Source organism: Somniosus microcephalus, unplaced genomic scaffold, assembly GCF_052327205.1.
Source record: "Somniosus microcephalus isolate GS21.2 unplaced genomic scaffold, FLI_Smic_1.0 unresolved_chr7, whole genome shotgun sequence".
In the NCBI taxonomy this organism is placed as follows: Eukaryota; Metazoa; Chordata; class Chondrichthyes; order Squaliformes; family Somniosidae; genus Somniosus; species Somniosus microcephalus.
The window spans coordinates 32,186,107-32,209,308 of NW_028225185.1; the positions used below are offsets into that span (position 1 = coordinate 32,186,107).

At 59.2% G+C, this 23,202-nt stretch overlaps 1 protein-coding gene across 1 annotated transcript; it reads left to right on the forward strand.

The window, feature by feature from the left end:
• The first annotated feature begins 597 nt into the window (after positions 1 to 597).
• uxt (ubiquitously-expressed, prefoldin-like chaperone) lies at positions 598 to 21,589 on the forward strand. The gene is made up of 6 exons (XM_085978922.1): positions 598 to 727; positions 2,357 to 2,438; positions 8,904 to 8,971; positions 10,327 to 10,434; positions 17,734 to 17,797; positions 21,315 to 21,589. The coding sequence occupies exons 1-6, from the start codon at positions 654 to 656 to the stop codon at positions 21,375 to 21,377; spliced, it is 459 nt and encodes a 152-aa protein (XP_085835048.1). The 5' UTR covers positions 598 to 653; the 3' UTR covers positions 21,378 to 21,589.
• Positions 21,590 to 23,202: the final 1,613 nt, after the last annotated feature.

Consider the following 23,202-nt stretch of genomic DNA (forward strand, 5'->3'; position numbering starts at 1 on the left):
ACGCGCCAATCAGCGGCCTGTTGCCATGCGCGTTGCAGCCAATCGCCGTTCGCGTTTCATCCGCTGCGGGGTGGTGGTTTTTTTTTTCTCTCCGTGCGTCCAATCACAGCTCAGCTTACGTCCGGTCCAATCGCTTCCCGAGCTGCCCAATCAGATTTCGGGTGGCCGATGGCGTCCAATCAGCCTTCACGGTCGGGCAGGCGGAGCCCATTCAGTCAGCAGCCAATCACAGGCGAGACTCTGTATCCACTGTCCAATCAACGTTTACTTTTAGGGAAATGCCCCGCCCATTCCGCAAACAGCCAATCAGAGGCGAAAGTCCGCACCCGGCGTCCAATCAGCATTGAGTTCGGGAGGCGCCTCGCATTCGACCGCCAGCAACCAATCACCGAAGAGTACCGCGAGCCGGTGTCCAATCAGCGTCGGGAGAGGAAAGCGCCGCCCCTCCTTCCGCAACCGACCAATCACAGGCGACGGCCGGCACCCGGCGTCCAATCCGCAATGAGTCCGGAAGGCGTTTCCCCCCTTCATTCGGCGGCGAAGAACCAATCAGCGGCGAGGGCCAAGCTACTCCGTCCCGCCCGGTCCAATCAGAGCGGAGGCGGCGCCCGTTTCATCCAATCAGCGCGCTCCCTCCCGGCCGTTGCGCAGTGATGGCGGCAGGAGTTGGGAGGAAGGTCTTGGAATATGAGGCCTTTGTCAGTGAGGTTTTAAAGAGAGACCTGCAGTGAGTGGCAGAGTCCTGGGGGTTAGAGGTGGGCCTGGGGTCATCTGGGAGAGGTCGCTTGGCCATATACAGGCTGGTCACTTGGCCATATACAGGCTGGTCACTTGGCCGTATACAGGCTGGTCACTTGGCCGTATATGGGGCGGTCCCTTGGCCGTATACAGGCTGGTCGCTTGGCCATATACAGGCTGGTCGCTTGGCCGTATACAGGCTGGTCGCTTGGCCGTATACGGGGTGGTCGCTTGGCCATATATGGGGCGGTCACTTGGCCGTATACAGGCTGGTCGCTTGGCCGTATACAGGCTGGTCGCTTGGCCGTATACAGGCTGGTCGCTTGGCCGTATACAGGCTGGTCGCTTGGCCGTATACAGGCTGGTCGCTTGGCCGTATACAGGCTGGTCGCTTGGCCGTATACAGGCTGGTCACTTGGCCGTATACAGGCTGGTCGCTTGGCCGTATACAGGCTGGTCACTTGGCCGTATACAGGTAGGTCACTTGGCCGTATACGGGGCGGTCACTTGGCCGTATACGGGGCGGTCACTTGGCCGTATACAGGCTGGTCGCTTGGCCGTATACAGGCTGGTCACTTGGCCGTATACAGGCTGGTCGCTTGGCCGTATACAGGCTGGTCACTTGGCCGTATACAGGCTGGTCACTTGGCCGTATACAGGCTGGTCGCTTGGCCTTATACGGGCTGGTCGCTTGGCCGTATACGGGCTGGTCACTTGGCCGTATACAGGCTGGTCACTTGGCCGTATACGGGGCGGTCACTTGGCCGTATACTGGCTGGTCGCTTGGCCGTATACTGGCTGGTCGCTTGGCCATATACAGGCTGGTCGCTTGGCCGTATACAGGGGCAGTCACTTGGCTGTCTATGGGGCGGTCCCTTGGCTGTATACAGGCTGGTCACTTGGCCGTATACGGGGCGGTCACTTGGCTGTATACGGGGCGGTCCCTTGGCCGTATACGGGGCGGTCCCTTGGCCGTATACGGGGCGGTCACTTGGCCATATATGGGGCAGCCCCTTGGCCATATATGGGGCGGTCACTTGGCCGTATATGGGGCGGTCACTTGGCCGTGTATGGGGCGGTCGCTTGGCCGTCTATGGGGCGATCGCTTGGCCGTATATGGGGCGGTCGCTTGGCCGTATATGGGACGGTCACCTGCCCATCTGTGATGGTCACATGGTCGTCTGGGCTGGTCACATGGTCGTCTGGGCTGCTGTCACGTTGTTGGGGGGGGGGGGGTCTGTGCTGGTCACATGGCCGTCTGGGGCCAGTCACACACGGGCCGCCCCCGCCCCCCTCACATCGCCTGGCCTGAGCAATGCCACCCAGCCCAGCCCAGCCCAGCCCCACTTCAGAAGATGCCCTCACTGCCCCCTGTGGGACCATTAGGTGCCTCGGCAGCCATCCTACGGCCTGTGGGAGCGAGAGTGCCGAATGAAGGGGTCGTGTGGCGCTGTTCCTCCCAGGAGGGAGGGACTTCCGATCCTGGGAGAAGCGACGAAAGGGCACCTCGCTGCCCCACGAGCTTTATCACTGCGTTAACAAGCACGTCAATAACCCCGATTGCCAGCCGTGGTTTTAATGCTTTCCCCCTCTTGTCTCTCTCTCTCTCCCCTTTCAGGAAAGTGCTGCAACAACGCGATGACGTGTACGAGAAGATGGCACAGCACCTGCAGCTCAAGAACATCATCGAGAGGCTGCAGGTGGGTGACTGGTAGTCGGAGTGGAGATCGCCGGAGCTCTTAATCCAGACGTAGAATCTCAGAAATTTACGGCACGGGAGGAGGCCATTCGGTCCATCGTGTCCGTGCCGGCCGACAAAGAGCTCTCCGGCCTAATCCCACTGTCCAGCTCTCGGTCCGTAGCCCTGTGGGTTACGGCGCTTCGAGTGCGTATCCAAGTACTTTTTAAATGTGATGAGGGTTTCTGCCTCGACCCCCCCTTTCAGGCAGTGAGTTCCAGACCCCCATCACCCTCTGGGTGAAGAAAGTTCTCCTCAACTCCCCTCTAATCCTTCTCCCAATGACTTTAAATCTCTGCCCCCCTGGTTACTGACCTCTCTGCTCAGGGAAATAGGCCCTTCCTGTCCACTCTATCCACGGCCCCCTCATCATTTTATACACCTCGATTAAATCTCCCCTCAGCCTCCTCTGTTCCAAAGAAAACAACCCCAGCCTCTCCGATCTTTCCTCATCGCTAAAATTCCCCAGTCCCGACAACATCCTCGGAAATTTCCTCTGTACCCTCTCTAGTGCGATCACATCCCTCCTGTAATGTGGTGACCAGAACTGCACGCAGTACTCTAGCTGTAGCCTAACTAATGTTTTATACATGAGGATTAGGAGCAGGAGTCGGCCATTCGGCCCCTCGAGCCTGTTCCGCCATTCAATAAGATCACGGCTGATCTTCGACCTCAACTCCACTTTCCCGCCCCGATCCCTCGATTCCAAAAATCTCTCGATCTCAGCCTTGAATATACTCAACGACTGAGCCTCCACAGCCCTCTGGGGCAGAGAATTCCAAAGATTCACCGCCCTCTGAGTGAAGAAATTCCTCCTCATCTCAGTCCTAAAATGGCCGACCCCTTATCCTGAGACTGTGACCCCTGGTTCTAGACTCTCCAGCCAGGGGGGAAACAGCCTCTCAGCATCTACCCTGTCAATCCCCCTCAGAATCTTATACGTTTCAATGAGATCACCTCTCGTTCTTCTAAACTCCAGAGAGTATCGGCCCAATCTACTCAATCTCGCCTCATAGGACAATCCCCCCATCCCAGGAATCAATCCAGTGAACCTTCGTTGCTCCGCCTCCAAGGCAAGTATATCCTTCCTTAGATAAGGAGACCAGAACTGTGCCCAGTACTCCAGGTGTGGTCTCACCAAGGCCCTGTACAATTGGAGCAAGACTTCCTTACTCTTATACTCCAACCCCCCCTTGCAATAAAGGCCAACATGCCATTTGCCTTCCTTACTGCTTGCTGCACCTGCATGCTCGCGTTCTGTGTTTCTTGCACGAGGACACCCAAATCTCTCTGAACACCAACATTTGAAAGTTTCTCACCATTTTAAAAAATATTCTGTTTTTCTTATCTTCCTACCGAAGTGAATATACAGTTCTAGCATAACCTCCCTGCTCTTGTATTCTATGCCTCGGCTAATAAAGGAAAGTATCCCGTATGCCTTATTAACCACCTTATCTACCTGTCCTGCTACCTTCAGGGATCTGTGGACATGCACTCCAAGGTCATTTTGTTCCTCTACACTTCTCAGCGTCCGACCATTTAATGTGTATTCCCTTTCCTTGTTAGCCCTCCCCAAATGCGTTACCTCACATTTCTCCGGATTGAATTCCATTTGCCACTGTTCTGCCCACCTGACCAGTCCATTGATATCTTCTTGCAGTCTACAGCTTCCTTCCTCAGTATCAACCACACGGTCAAACAGGTGAAAGGGCCTCCCTGCTTGTCCGGACCCCGAGAAATTACTTCTCGCCAAGGTTTCCCCTCCCTTCCCTTCCCCTCCCCTCCCCTCCCTTCCCTTCCCCTCCCCTCCCTTCCCCTCCCCTCCCGGCACTGACTCGCTGGGGGTACGGGTTCCACAGGTCTTGTCCGTCCTCCCTCCGGTATCTCGCCCCGGCACCCGTTCTTGACGTGCGAGCCCAGGCAGTGGTGGTTGGCTATTTGGCCACGGGAGGCATCGCACAAATGCATTGATACTGATCAGTGCCCTTCCCCCCCAATACTGGCACTCTGCAGTTATTGGATAGTGATCAGGAACCGTTCACCCTCACTAGCACCTCCTCCTCCTGCCCCCCTCCCCCCCCCCCCCACCCCCCACCTCTTAAAGGGTCATGAAGGCCAGTTGCAGTTCAGAGGGGGGAAAGAGGGTGCAATAGAAACTCGGCCGTGGTTCATTGGGGAACACTCTCGCCTCTGAGTCAGAAGGTCGTGGGTTCAAGTCTCACTCCAGAGACTTGAGCACAAAAATCTCGGCTGACACTCCAGTACAGTACTGTCGGAGGGGCGGTACTGAGGGAGCGCCGCACTGTCGGAGGGGCAGTACTGAGGGAGCGCCGCACTATCGGAGGGGCAGTACTGAGGGAGCGCCGCACTGTCGGAGGGGCGGTACTGAGGGAGCGCCGCACTGTCGGAGGGGCGGTACTGAGGGAGCGCCGCACTGTCGGAGGGGCAGTACTGAGGGAGCGCCGCACTGTCGGAGGGGCGGTACTGAGGGAGCGCCGCACTGTCGGAGGGGCGGTACTGAGGGAGCGCCGCACTGTCGGAGGGGCAGTACTGAGGGAGCGCCGCACTGTCGGAGGGGCAGTACTGAGGGAGCGCCGCACTGTCGGAGGGGCAGTACTGAGGGAGCGCCGCACTGTCGGAGGGGCGGTACTGAGGGAGTGCCGCACTGTCGGAGGGGCGGTACTGAGGGAGCGCCGCACTGTCGGAGGGGCGGTACTGAGGGAGCGCCGCACTGTCGGAGGGGCGGTACTGAGGGAGCGCCGCACTGTCGGAGGGGCAGTACTGAGGGAGCGCCGCACTGTCGGAGGGGCAGTACTGAGGGAGCGCCGCACTGTCGGAGGGGCAGTACTGAGGGAGCGCCGCACTGTCGGAGGGGCGGTACTGAGGGAGCGCCGCACCGTCGGAGGGGCAGTACTGAGGGAGCGCCGCACTGTCGGAGGGGCAGTACTGAGGGAGCGCCGCACTGTCGGAGGGGCAGTACTGAGGGAGCGCCGCACTGTCGGAGGGGCGGTACTGAGGGAGCGCCGCACTGTCGGAGGGGCGGTACTGAGGGAGCGCCGCACTGTCGGAGGGGCAGTACTGAGGGAGCGCCGCACTGTCGGAGGGGCGGTACTGAGGGAGCCCCGCACTGTCGGAGGGGCGGTACTGAGGGAGCGCTGCACTGTCGGAGGGGCGGTACTGAGGGAGCGCCGCACTGTCGGAGATGCTGTACTGAGGGGGCGTCGCACTGTCGGAGGGGCAGTACTGAGGGAGCGCCACACTGTCGGAAGGGCGGTACTGAGGGAGCGCCGCACTGTCGGAGGGGCAGTACTGAGGGAGCGCCGCACTGTCGGAGGGGCAGTACTGAGGGCGTGCCGCACTGTCGGAGGGGCAGTACCGAGGGAGCGCCGCACTGTCGGAGGGGCAGTACTGAGGGAGCGCCGCACCGTCGGAGGGGCGGTACTGAGGGAGCGCCGCACTGTCGGAGGGGCGGTACTGAGGGAGCGCCGCACTGTCGGAGGGGTGGTACTGAGGGAGCACCGCACTGTCGGAGGGGCGGTACTGAGGGAGCGCCGCACTGTCGGAGGGGCGGTACTGAGGGAGCGCCGCACTGTCGGAGGGGCGGTACTGAGGGAGCCCCGCACTGTCGGAGGGGCGGTACTGAGGGAGCGCTGCACTGTCGGAGGGGCGGTACTGAGGGAGCGCCGCACTGTCGGAGATGCTGTACTGAGGGGGCGTCGCACTGTCGGAGGGGCAGTACTGAAGGAGCGCCACACTGTCGGAAGGGCGGTACTGAGGGAGCGCCGCACTGTCGGAGGGGCAGTACTGAGGGCGTGCCGCACTGTCGGAGGGGCAGTACCGAGGGAGCGCCGCACTGTCGGAGGGGCAGTACTGAGGGAGCGCCGCACTGTCGGAGGGGCGGTACTGAGGGAGCCCCGCACTGTCGGAGGGGCGGTACTGAGGGAGCGCCGCACTGTCGGAGGGGCGGTACTGAGGGAGCGCCGCACTGTCGGAGGGGCGGTACTGAGGGAGCGCCGCACTGTCGGAGGGGCGGTACTGAGGGAGCGCCGCACTGTCGGAGGGGCGGTACTGAGGGAGCGCCGCACTGTCGGAGGGGCGGTACTGAGGGAGCGCCGCACTGTCGGAGGGGCGGTACTGAGGTAGAGCCGCACTGTCGGAGGGGCGGTACTGAGGGAGCGCCGCACTGTCGGAGGCGCGGTACTGAGGGAGCGCCGCACTGTCGGAGGGGCGGTACTGAGGGAGCGCCGCACTGTCGGAGGGGCGGTACTGAGGGAGCTCCGCACTGTCCGAGGGGCGGTACTGAGGGGGCGCCGCACTGTCGGAGGGGCGGTACTGAGGGAGCGCCGCACTATCGGAGAGGCAGTACTGAGGGAGCACCGCACTGTCGGAGGGGCAGTACTGAGGGAGCACCGCACTGTCGGAGGGGCGGTACTGAGGGAGCGCCGCACTATCGGAGAGGCAGTACTGAGGGAGCACCGCCCTGTCGGAGGGGCGGTACTGAGGGAGCGCCGCACTGTCGGAGGGGCGGTACTGAGGGAGCGCCGCACTGTCGGAGGGGCAGTACTGAGGGAGCGCCGCACTGTCGGAGGGGCGGTACTGAGGGAGCGCCGCACTGTCGGAGGGGCGGTACTGAGGGAGCGCCGCACTGTCGGAGGGGCAGTACTGAGGGAGCGCCGCACTGTCGGAGGGGCGGTACTGAGGGAGCGCCACACTGTCGGAGGGGAAGTACTGAGGGAGCGCCGCACTGTCGGAGGGGCGGTACTGAGGGAGCGCCGCACTGTCGGAGGGGCGGTACTGAGGGAGCGCCACACTGTCGGAGGGGCGGTACTGAGGGAGCGCCGCACTGTCGGAGGGGCGGTACTGAGGGAGCGCCGCACTGTCGGAGGGGCGGTACTGAGGGAGCCCCGCACTGTCGGAGGGGCGGTACTGAGGGAGCGCTGCACTGTCGGAGGGGCGGTACTGAGGGAGCGCCGCACTGTCGGAGATGCTGTACTGAGGGGGCGTCGCACTGTCGGAGGGGCAGTACTGAAGGAGCGCCACACTGTCGGAAGGGCGGTACTGAGGGAGCGCCGCACTGTCGGAGGGGCAGTACTGAGGGCGTGCCGCACTGTCGGAGGGGCAGTACCGAGGGAGCGCCGCACTGTCGGAGGGGCAGTACTGAGGGAGCGCCGCACTGTCGGAGGGGCGGTACTGAGGGAGCCCCGCACTGTCGGAGGGGCGGTACTGAGGGAGCGCCGCACTGTCGGAGGGGCGGTACTGAGGGAGCGCCGCACTGTCGGAGGGGCGGTACTGAGGGAGCGCCGCACTGTCGGAGGGGCGGTACTGAGGGAGCGCCGCACTGTCGGAGGGGCGGTACTGAGGGAGCGCCGCACTGTCGGAGGGGCGGTACTGAGGGAGCGCCGCACTGTCGGAGGGGCGGTACTGAGGTAGAGCCGCACTGTCGGAGGGGCGGTACTGAGGGAGCGCCGCACTGTCGGAGGCGCGGTACTGAGGGAGCGCCGCACTGTCGGAGGGGCGGTACTGAGGGAGCGCCGCACTGTCGGAGGGGCGGTACTGAGGGAGCTCCGCACTGTCCGAGGGGCGGTACTGAGGGGGCGCCGCACTGTCGGAGGGGCGGTACTGAGGGAGCGCCGCACTATCGGAGAGGCAGTACTGAGGGAGCACCGCACTGTCGGAGGGGCAGTACTGAGGGAGCACCGCACTGTCGGAGGGGCGGTACTGAGGGAGCGCCGCACTATCGGAGAGGCAGTACTGAGGGAGCACCGCCCTGTCGGAGGGGCGGTACTGAGGGAGCGCCGCACTGTCGGAGGGGCGGTACTGAGGGAGCGCCGCACTGTCGGAGGGGCAGTACTGAGGGAGCGCCGCACTGTCGGAGGGGCGGTACTGAGGGAGCGCCGCACTGTCGGAGGGGCGGTACTGAGGGAGCGCCGCACTGTCGGAGGGGCAGTACTGAGGGAGCGCCGCACTGTCGGAGGGGCGGTACTGAGGGAGCGCCACACTGTCGGAGGGGAAGTACTGAGGGAGCGCCGCACTGTCGGAGGGGCGGTACTGAGGGAGCGCCGCACTGTCGGAGATGCCGTCTTTCGGGATGAGACGTTAAACCGAGGCCCCGTCTGCTCTCTCAGGTGGATGTAAAAGATCCCACGGCCACTATTGGAAGAAGAGCAGGGGGGAGTTCTCCCCGGTGTCCTGGGGCCAATATTTATCCCTCAACCAACATCACTAAGACAGATGATCCGGTCATTATCACATTGCTGTTTGTGGGAGCTTGCTGTGCGCAAATTGGCTGCCGCGTTTCCTACATTACAACAGTGACCACACTTCAAAAAAAGTCCTTCATTGGCTGTGAAGGGCTTTGGGACGTCCTGAGGTTGGGAAAGGCGCCGGAGAAATGCGAGTTTGTCTTTATCTTTCTTGCATTTTACAGGAGTCGGCGAGCCAGGAGCTGAAGACTGAGGTCGATCTGGGTTGTAATTTCTATGTGCAGGCTAAAGTGTAAGTATTAGTGAGTAATAATCTCCTGAAGGTGTGGCGGACAGGCCGCAGTCCCTTGACGATCGATTGAGCAGCAGATGTACAGCATCAGATGGGGGAGTGTATCCTAACGCGCACCAAGTCCCGTGCACCCATCACCCGCCCCGCTGTGCTCGCTGACCTACATTGGCTCCCGGTCCGGCAACGCCTCGATTTTAAAATTCTCATCCACGTCTTCAAATCCCTCAGCGCCTTCCTCGCCCCCCTCCCTATCTCTGTGACCTCCTCCAGCCCCTACAACCCTCCGAGATCTCTGCGCTCATCAAATTCTGGCCTCTTGCGCATCCCCCGATTTCCATCGCTGCACCATTGGCGACCCCGCCAGGGCCCCCAAGTTCTGGAATTAATGTAACAGGCTCAAGGGGCTGAACGGCCTCCTCCTGTTCCTAATGTAACAGGCTCGAGGGGGCTGAACGACCTCCTCCTGTTCCTAATGTAACAGGCTCGAGGGGGCTGAACGGCCTCCTCCTGTTCCTAATGTAACAGGCTCGAGGGGCTGAAAGGCCTCCTCCTGTTCCTAATGTAACAGGCTTGAGAGGGGCTGACTAATGTAACAGGCTCGAGGGGCTGATCGGCCTCCTCCTGTTCCTAATGTAACAGGCTCGAGGGGGCTGAATGGCCTCCTCCTGTTCCTAATGTAACAGGCTCGAGGGGGGCTGAACGGCCTCCTCCTGTTCCTAATGTAACAGGCTCGAGAGGGGCTGAACGGCCTCCTCCTGTTCCTAATGTAACAGGCTCGAGGGGCTGAACGGCCTCCTCTTGTTCCTAATGTAACAGGCTCGAGGGGGCTGAACGGCCTCCTCCTGTTCCTAATGTAACAGGCTCGAGAGGGGCTGAACGGCCTCCTCCTGTTCCTAATGTAACAGGCTCGAGGGGCTGAATGGCCTCCTCCTGTTCCTAATGTAACAGGCTTGAGGGGGGCTGAACGGCCTCCTCCTGTTCCTAATGTAACAGGCTCGAGAGGGGCTGAACGGCCTCCTCCTGTTCCTAATGTAACAGGCTCGAGGGGCTGAACGGCCTCCTCTTGTTCCTAATGTAACAGGCTCGAGGGGGCTGAACGGCCTCCTCCTGTTCCTAATGTAACAGGCTCGAGAGGGGCTGAACGGCCTCCTCCTGTTCCTAATGTAACAGGCTCGAGGGGCTGAATGGGCCTCCTCCTGTTCCTAATGCAACAGGCTGGAGGGGCTGAACGGCCTCCTCCTGTTCCTGAGGCAGTTCCCCTTCGAATGATCCCTTCCCAAGCTGCCCCTTCGCGTGTGATTCTGGTAAGGAGACTGGGCCTGTGGCGTGGGTCTGAATAAACTGTCTGTTCGCAGGCCGGACGCCTCGAAGATTTTCGTCTTGGTGGGTTATGGATTCTACGTGGAGTTGACCTTCCCAGAGGCCCTGCGGTTTATTGAGAAAAAGTCCCAGCAGCTAACTGAGTGAGTGTCGACATTCCTACCATGACTTTCTTACATGAATAGGCGGAAACCTTTCATCGCAGCCCTGGCAGTGTTGGCCTGGATAGAAACATAGAAGATAGGGGCAGGAGGAGGCCATTCAGCCCCTCGAGCCTGCTCCGCCATTTCATGCTATCATGGCTGATCATCCAAATTCAGTAGCTTGTCCCTGCTTTCTCCCCATATCCCTTGATCCCTTCAGCCTTAAGAAATATATCCAACTCCTTCTTGAATATATTTAATGAATTGGCCTCCACTGCCTTCTGTGGTAGAGAATTCCACAGGTTCACCACTCTCTGGGTGAAGAAATTCCTCCTCATCTCAGTCCTAAATGGCTTACCCCTTATCCTTCGACTGTGACCCCTGGTTCTGGACTCCCCCGCCATCGGGAACATCCTTCCTGCATCTACTCTGTCTAGTCCTATAAGTTTCAATGAGATCCCCTCTCATTCTTCTAAACTCTACCGAATATAAGCCCAATCGACCCAATCTCTCCTCGTACGCCATTCCTGCCATCCCAGGTATCAGTCTGGTGAATCTTCGCTGCACTCCCTCCATGGCAAGAACGTCCTTCCTCAGATAAGGCGACCAAAGCTGCACACAATACCCAAGGTGTGGTCTCACCAAGGCCCTGTACAACTGCAGCAAGACATCCTTGCTCCTGTACTCGAACCCTCTCGCTACGAAGGCCAACATACCATTTGCCGCCTTACCCGTCTGCTGCACCTGCATGCTTACCTTCAGCGACTTGGACCCCAGCTATTCACAATATATATTAATGATCTGGACAAAGGAACTAGATGTAATATCTCCAAGTTTGCAGACGACACAAAGCTGGGTGGGCGTGTGTGCTGTGAGGAGGATGCCGAGAAACTCCAGGATGATTTGGACAGGTTGGGTGATTGGGCAGAAGCATGGCAGATGCAGTATAACGTGGATAAATGCGAGGTTTTCCACTTTGGTGTCAAAAACAGGAAGGCAAATTATTATCTGAACGGCAATAGATTGGGAGAAGGGGAAGTGCAACGAGACCTGGGTGTCCTTGTGCACCAGTCGCTGAAGGTAAGCATGCAGGTGCAGCAGGCGGTTAAGAAGGCAAATGGGATGTTGGCCTTCGTAGCGAGAGGATTCGAGTACAGGAGCAAGGATGTCTTGCTGCAGTTATACAGGGCCTTGGTGAGACCACACCTTGAGTATTGTGTGCAGTTTTGGTCGCCTTATCTGAGGAAGGATGTTCTTGCCATGGAGGGAGTGTGGTAAACCACTGTTATACCTGTCTGTATGTGTATGTGTATTCCACTAGGTACAGGTCTGGACATGCCTCGGCTGACTCCTCCCACTATTCCAGGTATATAAGTGACTACCTCCCAGTCCCTTAGTATTCTGGACGGGTCGACCACTCGAGACTAGACCTTCATTCTTTGGTTAATAAAAGCCTGGTTGTTACTCGCTCAACCTCAGTCTTTTGAGTAATTGATGGCGCATCAATTTTATTAACTAAATTTTTTATAATGGAGAAGATCCTCACACCAGCATGCCTGGACCTGGACAGTCGGGAAGCGGACGCTTCCACCAAGTTTGCTCACTGGCTCACGTGCTTCGAGGCATTCCTGACTGCCTCCACTGCGGTCGAAACGGATGCGGACAAACTGTCTGTCCTGATCTCCAAGGTGAACCACCGAGCGTACTCAGTCATCCGGGACACGACCTCTTACACAGCCGCCCTCCAGCTCCTCAAGACCCAGTACACGCGCCCTGTGAACAAAGTATACGCTAGGCACCTTCTGGGGAGTCGCAAGCAACAACCTGGGGAATCGACTGAGGAATACCTCCAAGCACTGTCCGTGCTTGGCCGGGCCTGTGGGTGTAAGGCGGTAACGCCCACTAAGTACACGGAGGAACTGATCCGGGATGCCTTCGTAGCGGGCCACAGGTCCAACTACACCCGACAGCGACTGCTGGAGCAGAGTGACCTCACCCTCGACAAAGCCTCCGACATCGCACTAACGCTGGACGCAGCCTTCCGGGGCATGGATGCCTACTCCTCTGCACCGTGGACGCCGCGGGGAACGACAACCTGGGACACGGTAGGACAGCCCCATAGCACCGTGCCACCCCAGCCACAGCCCAACAACGGCCCAACTACCGCAGCAGTGTCCCAAAGCCAGACAGCAGTATCCCAAGGCCAGAAATGCTACTTCTGTGGCCAGGCCAAACACCCCAGAGCGCGCTGCCCGGCGAAGAATGCGACCTGCTCGGGCTGCGGAAAAAAGGGACACTACGCCAGCGTCTGCAAGGCCAAAGCCACCCCGAACGCCAACAGCGCCGCGTGTGGGCCGTGCGAGCCGCCATCTTTGGCCCCCAACAGCGCCACGTGGGGGCCGTGCGGACCGCCATCTTGGGCCTCCCCAGCCATGTGCGGACCACCGCAGCAGCAGCCATCTTGGACGACTCCAGCCACATGGGAATCATGGACGCCGCCATCTTGGACACCAGCCGGGACGCAGCAGACCGCCAACCCCCCCCCCATCTGATACCCGCAGCGACACACCGACCCCTACGCTGGCCTCTGTGACGCTGGACCAAACGAGACCGCACCAGCTAGCTCGGTCCAAAATGGACGTTAAGGTAAACGGCCATGCAATAAACTGCCTTTTTGACTCCGGGAGCACAGAGAGCTTCATCCACCCCGACACGGTGCGGCGTTGCTCTCTCCCAGTCCTGCCTGCGCACCAGCGGATTTCTATGGCCTCCGAGTCCCAGTCAGCGGACATTGGCGGCTACTGCGTGGTGACACTAGTAGTAGACGGGACTGTGTTCAATAATTTTAAACTCCTGGTCCTGCCGGACCTCTGCGCTGCCGTTCTACTGGGGTTGGATTTCCAGTGCCACCTCAAAAGCGTTACGATGGCGTACGGTGGCCCCCTCCCCCCCTCACAGTCCGCAGCCAGCAGCCTCCAAATTGCCCGCCGCGCACCAGATGCAACCTCTCCACACTCAGAGTCCCACCCCCCCCACTGTTTGCTAACCTCACCCCCGACTGTAAGCCCATCGCCACAAAGAGCAGGCGATACAGTGCCGGGGACAGGGTTTTCATCAAAACCGAAGTGGAGCGGCTCCTGAAGGAGGGGATTATTGAGGGCAGCTCCAGCCCCTGGCGAGCCCAGGTTGTGGTCGTTAAGACCGGCGAGAAACAACGCCTGGTCATCGACTACAGCCAAACAATAAACCGCTACACCCTGCTGGACGCCTACCCACTCCCCCGCATAGCTGACATGGTCAACCAGATCGCACAGTACCGCGTCTTTTCGACCATTGACCTGAAATCAGCATACCACCAGCTCCCCATCCGCCCTGAAGACCGCCAGTATACTGCTTTCGAGGCAAACGGCCGCCTCTATCACTTCCTTAGGGTTCCCTTCGGCGTTACCAACGGGGTCTCCGTCTTCCAAAGGGAGATGGACCGGATGGTCGATCAAAACGCGCTGCAGGCCACTTTCCCTTACCTAGACAATGTGACCATCTGCGGCCATGACTTGCAGAACCATGACGCAAACCTCGAGAAATTCCTCCGCACCGCCCAACTCCTGAACCTGACATATAACAAGGAGAAGTGCATATTCCGCACAGACCACCTCGCCATCCTTGGCTGTGTTGTGGAACACGGGGTCATCGGTCCCGACCCGGACCGGATGCGTCCCCTTATGGAACTCCCACTGCCCCACTGCCTAAAAGCTCTGAAGAGGTGCCTAGGGTTTTTTTCCTACTACGCTCAGTGGGTCCCCTACTATGCAGACAAAGCCCGTCCACTGATCAAATCCACCTCTTTTCCCCTGATGGCAGAGGCCCGCTTGGCCTTCCACCGTATCAAGGAGGACATTGCCAAAGCCACCATGCACGCAGTGGACGAATCCATCCCCTTCCAGGTGGAAAGCGATGCGTCCGACTTCGCTCTGGCCGCCACCCTTAATCAGGCGGGGAGACCTGTGGCATTCTTCTCACGAACCCTCCAGGGCCCGGAGACCAGACACTCCGCGGTCGAGAAGGAGGCCCAGGCTATCGTGGAGGCTGTGCGTCATTGGAGGCACTACCTGGCCGGAAAACGATTTACCCTGCTCACTGACCAGCGTTCAGTTGCTTTTATGTTCAACAACAAGCAGAGGGGCAAAATCAAAAATGACAAGATCTTGAGGTGGAGAATCGAACTTTCCACCTACAATTACGAGATCTTGTACCGGCCTGGGAAGCTCAATGAACCCCCAGATGCCCTATCGCGTGGCACCTGCGCCAGCGCGCAGATCGATAGGCTGAGGGCCCTCCACAATGACCTCTGCCACCCGGGGGTCACCAGGTTCTTCCACTTCATCAAGGCCCGCAACCTGCCTTACTCCATCGAGGAGGTCAGGACCATGACCAAGAACTGCCAAGTCTGCGCTGAGTGCAAACCGCACTTTTATAGACCAGACAGAGCCCACCTGATAAAAGCCACTCGCCCTTTCGAACGCCTGAGCGTCGATTTCAAAGGGCCTCTCCCCTCCTCCGACCGCAATGTGTACTTCCTCAACATCATTGACGAGTACTCCCGGTTCCCGTTCGCTATCCCCTGCCCGGACATGACCAGTGCCACGGTCATTAAATCTCTGAACAGCCTCTTCACCCTGTTCGGTTTCCCCAGCTATATCCATAGCGACCGGGGCTCATCGTTTATGAGCGACGAACTCCGCCAGTACCTGCTTGCTAGGGGTATAGCCACAAGCAGGACCACCAGTTACAACCCCCGGGGGAACGGACAGGTGGAAAGAGAGAATGCAACAGTTTGGAAGGCCGCCCTACTAGCCTTAAAGTCTAGGGGCCTTCCGACCTCCCGCTGGCAGGAGGTGCTCCCCGATGCGCTCCACTCGATTCGGTCACTGCTCTGCACTGCCACCAATGCCACCCCTCACGAGAAAATGTTTGTCTTCCCAAGGAAGTCCACATCGGGGACATCGTTACCACCATGGCTGACGTCCCCAGGGCCGGTACTACTGAGAAGACACGTGAGGGCCAGTAAAACGGACCCCCTGGTCGAGAGGGTCGACCTCCTCCACGCCAACCCCCAGTACGCTTACATTGCGTACCCGGACGGGCGGGAGGACACAGTCTCCATACGAGACCTCGCACCCTCGGGGACTGCTGTAACCCACGACACAGTCTCCATACGAGACCTCGCACCCTCGGGGACCGCTGTAACCCACTACCCATTACCACCCCCCCCCCACCCCCTCCCCCTCCCCCCCCCCCCCCCCCCCCCCCCCCCCCCCCCCCCCCCCCCCCCCCCCCCCCCCCCACGACCCGATATCCAACCCCAGCAGCCGGCTCGCCTTGGACCGTCACCCACGAGGACTACACTCCAGGGCCCCAGCCTACACGGGACGCGACGCCGGAAGCTCCACCACCCCTGCCGTCGCCACATCGATCACAGCGGCAGACAAGACCTCCGGAGAGACTCCAATACACGAACTTTTAAATACACTTCACCCCGCCGGACTCATTTTTAAACAAGGGGTGAATGTGGTAAACCACTGTTCTACCTGTCTGTGTCTGTATGTGTATTCCAATAGGTACAGGTCTGGACATGCCTCGGCTGACTCCTCCCACTATTCCAGGTATATAAGTGACTACCTCCCAGTCCCTTAGTATTCTGGACGGGTCGACCACTCGAGACAAGACCTTCATTCTTTAGTTAATAAAAGCCTGATTGTTACTCGCTCAACCTCAGTCTTTTGAGTAATTGATGGCACATCAGGGAGTTCAGTGAAGATTCACCAGGCTGATACCTGGGATGGCAGGAATGACGTATGAGGAGAGATTGGGTCGATTGGGCTTATATTCGCTGGAGTTTAGAAGAATGAGAGGGGATCTCATTGAAACTTATAAAATTCTAACAGGACTAGACAGACTAGATGCAGGAAGGATGTTCCCGATGGTGGGGGAGTCCAGAACCAGGGGTCACAGCCTAAGGATAAGAGGTAAACCATTTAGGACAGAGATGAGGAGGAATTTCTTCACCCAGAGAGTGGTGAACCTGTGGAATTCTCTACCACACAAGGCAGTGGAGGCCAATTCATTAAATATATTCAAGAAGGAGTTGGATATATTTCTTAGGGCTAAAGGGATCAAGGGATATGGGGAGAAGGCAGGGACAGGGTACTGAATTTGGATGATCAGCCATGATCGCATTGAATGGCGGAGCAGGCTCGAGGGGCCGAATGGCCTACTCCTGCTCCTATCTTCTATGTTTCTGTGTTTCTACAAGGACACCCAGGTCTCGTTGCACTTCCCCTTCTCCCAATCTATTGCCTGGAGTGGGGACTCGAACCCCGTGATCTTCTGACCACGAGGCGAGAGTGTTGCGCACCGAGCCAGAGCAGGCACCTGAATACGAACTGCAGCCACGGTGCGCCGGTGGTGGAGGGAGTGAATGTTTAAGGTGGTGGACGGGGTGCCGATCAAGCGGGCTGCTTTGTCCTGGATGGTGTCGAGCTTCTCGAGTGTTGTTGGAGCTGCACTCATCCAGGCAAGTGGAGAGTGTTCCATCACACTCCTGACTTGTGCCTTGTAGATGGTGGAGAGGCTTTGGGGAGTCAGGAGGTGAGACACTCGCCGCAGAATACCCAGCCTCTGACCTGCTCTTGTTGCCACAGTATTTATGTGGCTGGTCCAGTTAAGATTCTGGCCAATGGTGACCCCCAGGATGTTGATGGTGGGGGATTCGGCGATGGTAATGCCGTTGAATGTCAAGGGGAGGTGGTTAGACTCTCGCTTGTTGGAGACAGTCATTGCCTGGCACTTGTGTGGCGCGAATGTTACCTGCCACTTATCAGCCCAAGCCTGAACGTCGTCCAGGTCTTGTTGCATGCGGGCATGGACTGCTTCATTATCTGAGGGGCTGTGAATGGAACTGAACACTGTGCAGTCATCAGCGAACATCCCCATTTCTGACCTTATGTTGGAGGAAGGTCATTGATGAAGCAGCTGAAGATGGTTGGGCCTAGGACACTGCCCTGAGGAACTCCTGCAGCGATGTCCTGGGGTTGTGATGATTGACCTTCAACCACCACAGCCATCTTCCTTTGTGCTAGGTATGACTCCAGCCAGTGGAAAGTGGGAGTGGGGTCTTTACTGCCAGTGTGGCTCTTACTTGCTGAGTCACTAGAGGTTTGGGGGTAGGCAGACAGCTGGAGAGCACAGAACCAGGAGGAGACTGCTGGGCTAAGGTAACTCTTGACTCTTGGTTTCCAGGTTGGCAGAGAAGTTGACCAAAGACTCGGCCAAGATTAAGGGGAACATCCGGATGGTGCTGGAGGTGAGGAGCCAGACAATGGCGGGGGGGTGGCGGAGAGCAGGAAGGGTCGCGGGGGTGGGCGCGCGGAGAGGCACCGGAGGGTCGGATCTTGAGGGGAGAGTTGGGGGACTCGAGGGTCTCAATGGGAGAGTTGGGGTTCTCGAGGGTCTGGATGAGAGAGTTGGGGGTCTCGATGGGAGAGTTGGGGTACTCGACGTTCGGGTCTCGATGGGAGAGTTAGGGTTCTCGAGGGTCTCGATGGGAGAGTTGGGGTCCTCGAGGGTCTCGATGGGAGAGTTGGGGCCCTCGAGGGTCTCGATGGGAGAGTTGGGGTTCTCGAGGGTCTCGATGGGAGAGTTGGGGTCCTCGAGGGTCTCGATGGGAGATTTGGGGTTCTCGAGGGTCTTGATGGGAGAGTTGGGGTCTCGATGGGAGAGTTGGGGGTCTCGATGGGAGAGTTGGGGTTCTCGAGGGTCTCTGGGAGAGTTGGGGGTCTCGATGGGAGAGTTGGGGTTCTCGAGGGTCTCGATGGGAGAGTTGGGGTTCTCGAGGGTCTCGATGGGAGAGTTGGGGTTCTCGAGGGTCTCTATGGGAGAGTTGGGGTCCTCGAGGGTCTCGATGGGAGATTTGGGGTCCTCGAGGGTCTTGAGAGGAGAGTTGGGGTATTTGAGGGTTGGGTCTCGATGGGAGAGTTGGGGTCCTCGAGGGTCTCGATGGGCAAGTTGGGGTCCTCGAGGGTCTTGATGGGAGAGTTGGGGTACTCAAGGGTCTCGATGGGAGAGTTGGGGTCCTCGAGGGGCTCGATGGGAGAGTTGGGGTCCTCGAGGGTCTGGATGGGAGAGTTGGGGGTCTCGATGGGAGAGTTGGGGTCCTCGAGGGTCTCGATGGGAGAGTTGGGGTCCTCGAGTGTTTGGATGAGAGAGTTGGGGGTCTCGATGGGAGAGTTAGGGTTCTCGAGGGTCTCGATGGGAGAGTTGGGGTCCTCGAGGGTCTCGATGGGAGAGTTGGGGCCCTCGAGGGTCTCGATGGGAGAGTTGGGGTTCTCGAGGGTCTCGATGGGAGAGTTGGGGTCCTCGAGGGTCTCGATGGGAGAGTTGGGGTTCTCGAGGGTCTTGATGGGAGAGTTGGGGTCTCGATGGGAGAGTTGGGGGTCTCGATGGGAGAGTTGGGGTTCTCGAGGGTCTCTGGGAGAGTTGGGGGTCTCGATGGGAGAGTTGGGGTTCTCGAGGGTCTCGATGGGAGAGTTGGGGTTCTCGAGGGTCTCGATGGGAGAGTTGGGGTTCTCGAGGGTCTCTATGGGAGAGTTGGGGTCCTCGAGGGTCTCGATGGGAGATTTGGGGTCCTCGAGGGTCTTGAGAGGAGAGTTGGGGTATTTGAGGGTTGGGTCTCGATGGGAGAGTTGGGGTCCTCGAGGGTCTCGATGGGCAAGTTGGGGTCCTCGAGGGTCTTGATGGGAGAGTTGGGGTACTCAAGGGTCTCGATGGGAGAGTTGGGGTCCTCGAGGGGCTCGATGGGAGAGTTGGGGTCCTCGAGGGTCTGGATGGGAGAGTTGGGGGTCTCGATGGGAGAGTTGGGGTCCTCGAGGGTCTCGATGGGAGAGTTGGGGTCCTCGAGTGTTTGGATGAGAGAGTTGGGGGTCTCGATGGGAGAGTTGGGGTCCTCGAGGGTCTCGATGGGAGAGTTGAGGTCCTCGAGGGTCTTGAGAGGAGAGTTGAGGTCCTCGAGAGTCTTGAGGGGAGAGTTGGGGTCCTCGAGGGTCTCGATGGGAGAGTTGGGGTCCTCGAGGGTTTGGATGAGAGAGTTGGGGGTCTCGATGGGAGAGTTGGGGTCCTCGAGGGTCTCGATGGGAGAGTTGGGGTCCTCGAGGGTCTCGATGGGAGAGTTGAGGTCCTCGAGGGTCTTGAGAGGAGAGTTGAGGTCCTCGAGAGTCTTGAGAGGAGAGTTGGGGTCCTCGAGGGTCTTGAGGGGAGAGTTGGGTCCTCGAGGGTCTCGATGGGAGAGTTGGGTCCTCGAGGGTCTCGATGGGAGAGTTGGGGTATTCGAGGGTCGGGTCTCGATGGGAGAGTTGGGGGTCTCGATGGGAGAGTTGGGGTCCTCGAGGGTCTCGATGGGAGAGTTGGGGTCTTCGAAGGTCTCGATGGGAGAGTTGGGGTTCTCGAGGGTCTGGATGGGAGAGTTGGGGGTCTCGATGGGAGAGTTGGGGTTCTCGGGTGTCTCGATGGGAGAGTTGGGGTCCTCGAGGGTCTCGATGGGAGAGTTGGGGTCCTCGAGGGTCTCGATGGGAGAGTTGGGGTCCTCGAGGGTCTCGATGGGAGAGTTGGGGTATTCGAGGGTCGGGTCTCGATGGGAGAGTTGGGGGTCTCGATGGGAGAGTTGGGGTCCTCGAGGGTCTCGATGGGAGAGTTGGGGTCTTCGAAGGTCTCGATGGGAGAGTTGGGGTTCTCGAGGGTCTGGATGGGAGAGTTGGGGGTCTCGATGGGAGAGTTGGGGTCCTCGAGGGTCTCGATGGGAGAGTTGGGGTCCTCGAGGGTCTCGATGGGAGAGTTGGGGTCCTCGAGGGTCTCGATGGGAGAGTTGGGGTATTCGAGGGTCGGGTCTCGATGGGAGAGTTGGGGTACTCAACGTTCGGGTCTCGATGGGAGAGTTGGGGTATTCGAGGGTCGGGTCTCGATGGGAGAGTTGGGGTCCTCGAGGGTCTCGATGGGAGAGTTAGGGTCCTCGAGGGTCTCGATGGGAGAGTTGGGGTCCTCGAGGGTCTCGATGGGAGAGTTAGGGTCCTCGAGGGTCTCGATGGGAGAGTTGGGGGTCTCGATGGGAGAGTTGGGGGTCTCGATGGGAGAGTTGGGGTCCTCGAGGGTTTGGATGAGAGAGTTGGGGGTCTCGATGGGAGAGTTGGGGTCCTCGAGGGTCTCGATGGGAGAGTTGGGGTCCTCGAGGGTCTCGATGGGAGAGTTGAGGTCCTCGAGGGTCTGGATGGGAGAGTTGGGGGTCTCGATGGGAGTGTTGGGGGTCTCGATGGGAGAGTTGGGGGTCTCGATGGGAGAGTTGGGGTCCTCGAGGGTCTCGATGGGAGAGTTGAGGTCCTCGAGGGTCTGGATGGGAGAGTTGGGGGTCTCGATGGGAGAGTTGGGGGTCTCGATGGGAGAGTTGGGGGTCTCGATGGGAGAGTTGGGGTTCTCGAGGGTCTCGATGGGAGAGTTGGGGTCCTCGAGGGTCTCGATGGGAGAGTTGGGGTCCTCGAGGGTCTCGATGGGAGAGTTGGGGTCCTCGAGGGTCTCGATGGGAGAGTTGGGGTCCTCGAGGGTCTCGATGGGAGAGTTGGGGTCCTCGAGGGTCTCGATGGGAGAGTTGGGGGTCTCGATGGGAGAGTTGGGGTCCTCGAGGGTCTCGATGGGAGAGTTGCGGTACTCGAGGGTCGGGCCGAGTGGCCTGTTCTCATCCTTGCCCGTTCTCTGTTGAGGTGCTGGAGGAGGGAGGGCCTGGGCTCGGTTTAATCCCTGCACTGACTGTGGTCCTTTTTGTTTCTGTCGCCTTGCAGGCCCTGTGTGAAATCCAGGGCATCAAAGACCTGCCACCGGACACGAGGAGGGAAATCTTCTGAAGGAGGCTCGCCGGAGGATGCTGCCTGACCGCGGGGCGGAGGGTGGATGGGAGAGTGCGGAGGGGAGCAAGGGCAGCTAAACAAGCATGAATTTCAATGTATGGGTCAAATACGCAATCTTTTTTTTCTATAAACGAGCAGCAATGTGTCGGCTCGCGGTGAGGCACTCGCGAGCTTTGTGAATTCTGCAACACCTCTGCTATTTCAATATTTGTGAGTCTCTTAGAACTTTCTTGCCATTTCCATTCTGCCCTCTCCACTGACTCTCACTGGGGTACGGGTCCCACACACACTGACTCTCACTGGGGTACAGGTCCCACAGACACTGACTCTCACTGGGGTACGGGTCCCACAGACACTGACTATCACTGGGGCACGGGTCCCACAGACACTGACTCTCACTGTGGTACGGGTCCCACAGACACTGACTCTCACTGGGGTACGGGTTCCACAGACACTGACTCTCACTGGGGTACGGGTCCCACACACACTGACTCTCACTGGGGTACGGGTCCCACACACACTGACTCTCACTGGGGTACAGGTCCCACACACACTGACTCTCACTGGGGTACGGGTCCCACAGACACTGACTCACTGGGGTACGGGTTCCACACACATTGACTCTCACTGGGGTACGGGTCCCACAGACACTGACTCTCACTGGGGTACGCGTGCCACACACACTGACTCTCACTGGGGTACGGGTTCCACACACATTGACTCTCACTGGGGTACGGGTCCCACAGACACTGACTCTCACTGGGGTACGGGTTCCACACACACTGACTCTCACTGGGGTACGGGTCCCACACACACTGACTCTCACTAGGGTACGGGTTCCACACACATTGACTCTCACTGGGGTACGGGTCCCACAGACACTGACTCTCACTGGGATACGGGTCCCACAGACACTGACTCTCACTGGGGTACGGGTCCCACAGACACTGACTCTCACTGGGGTACGGGTCCCACAGACACTGACTCTCACTGGGGTACGGGTCCCACACACACTGACTCTCACTGGGGTACGGGTTCCACACACACTGACTCTCACTGGGGTACGGGTCCCACAGACACTGACTCTCACTGGGGTACGGGTCCCACAGACACTGACTCTCACTGGGGTACGGGTCCCACACACACTGACTCTCACTGGGGTACGGGTCCCACAGACACTGACTCTCACTGGGGTACGGGTTCCACACACACTGACTCTCACTGGGGTACGGGTTCCACACACACTGACTCTCACTGGGGTACGGCTCCCACAGACACTGACTCTCACTGGGGTACGGGTCCCATACACACTGACTCTCACTGGGGTACAGGTCCCACAGACACTGACTCTCACTGGGGTACGGGTCCCACACACACTGACTCTCACTGGGGTACGGGTCCCACACACACTGACTCTCACTGGGGTACGGGTTCCACACACACTGACTCTCACTGGGGTACGGGTCCCACAGACACTGACTCTCACTGGGGTACGGGTCCCACACACACTGACTCTCACTGGGGTACGGGTTCCACACACACTGACTCTCACTGGGGTACGGGTCCCACAGACACTGACTCTCACTGGGGTACGGGTTCCACACACACTGACTCTCACTGGGGTACGGGTTCCACACACACTGACTCTCACTGGGGTACGGGTTCCACACACACTGACTCTCACTGAGGTACGGGTCCCACAGACACTGACTCTCACTGGGGTACGGGTCCCACAGACACTGACTCTCACTGGGGTACGGGTCCCACAAACACAGACTCTCACTGGGGTACGGGTTCCACACACACTGACTCTCACTGGGGT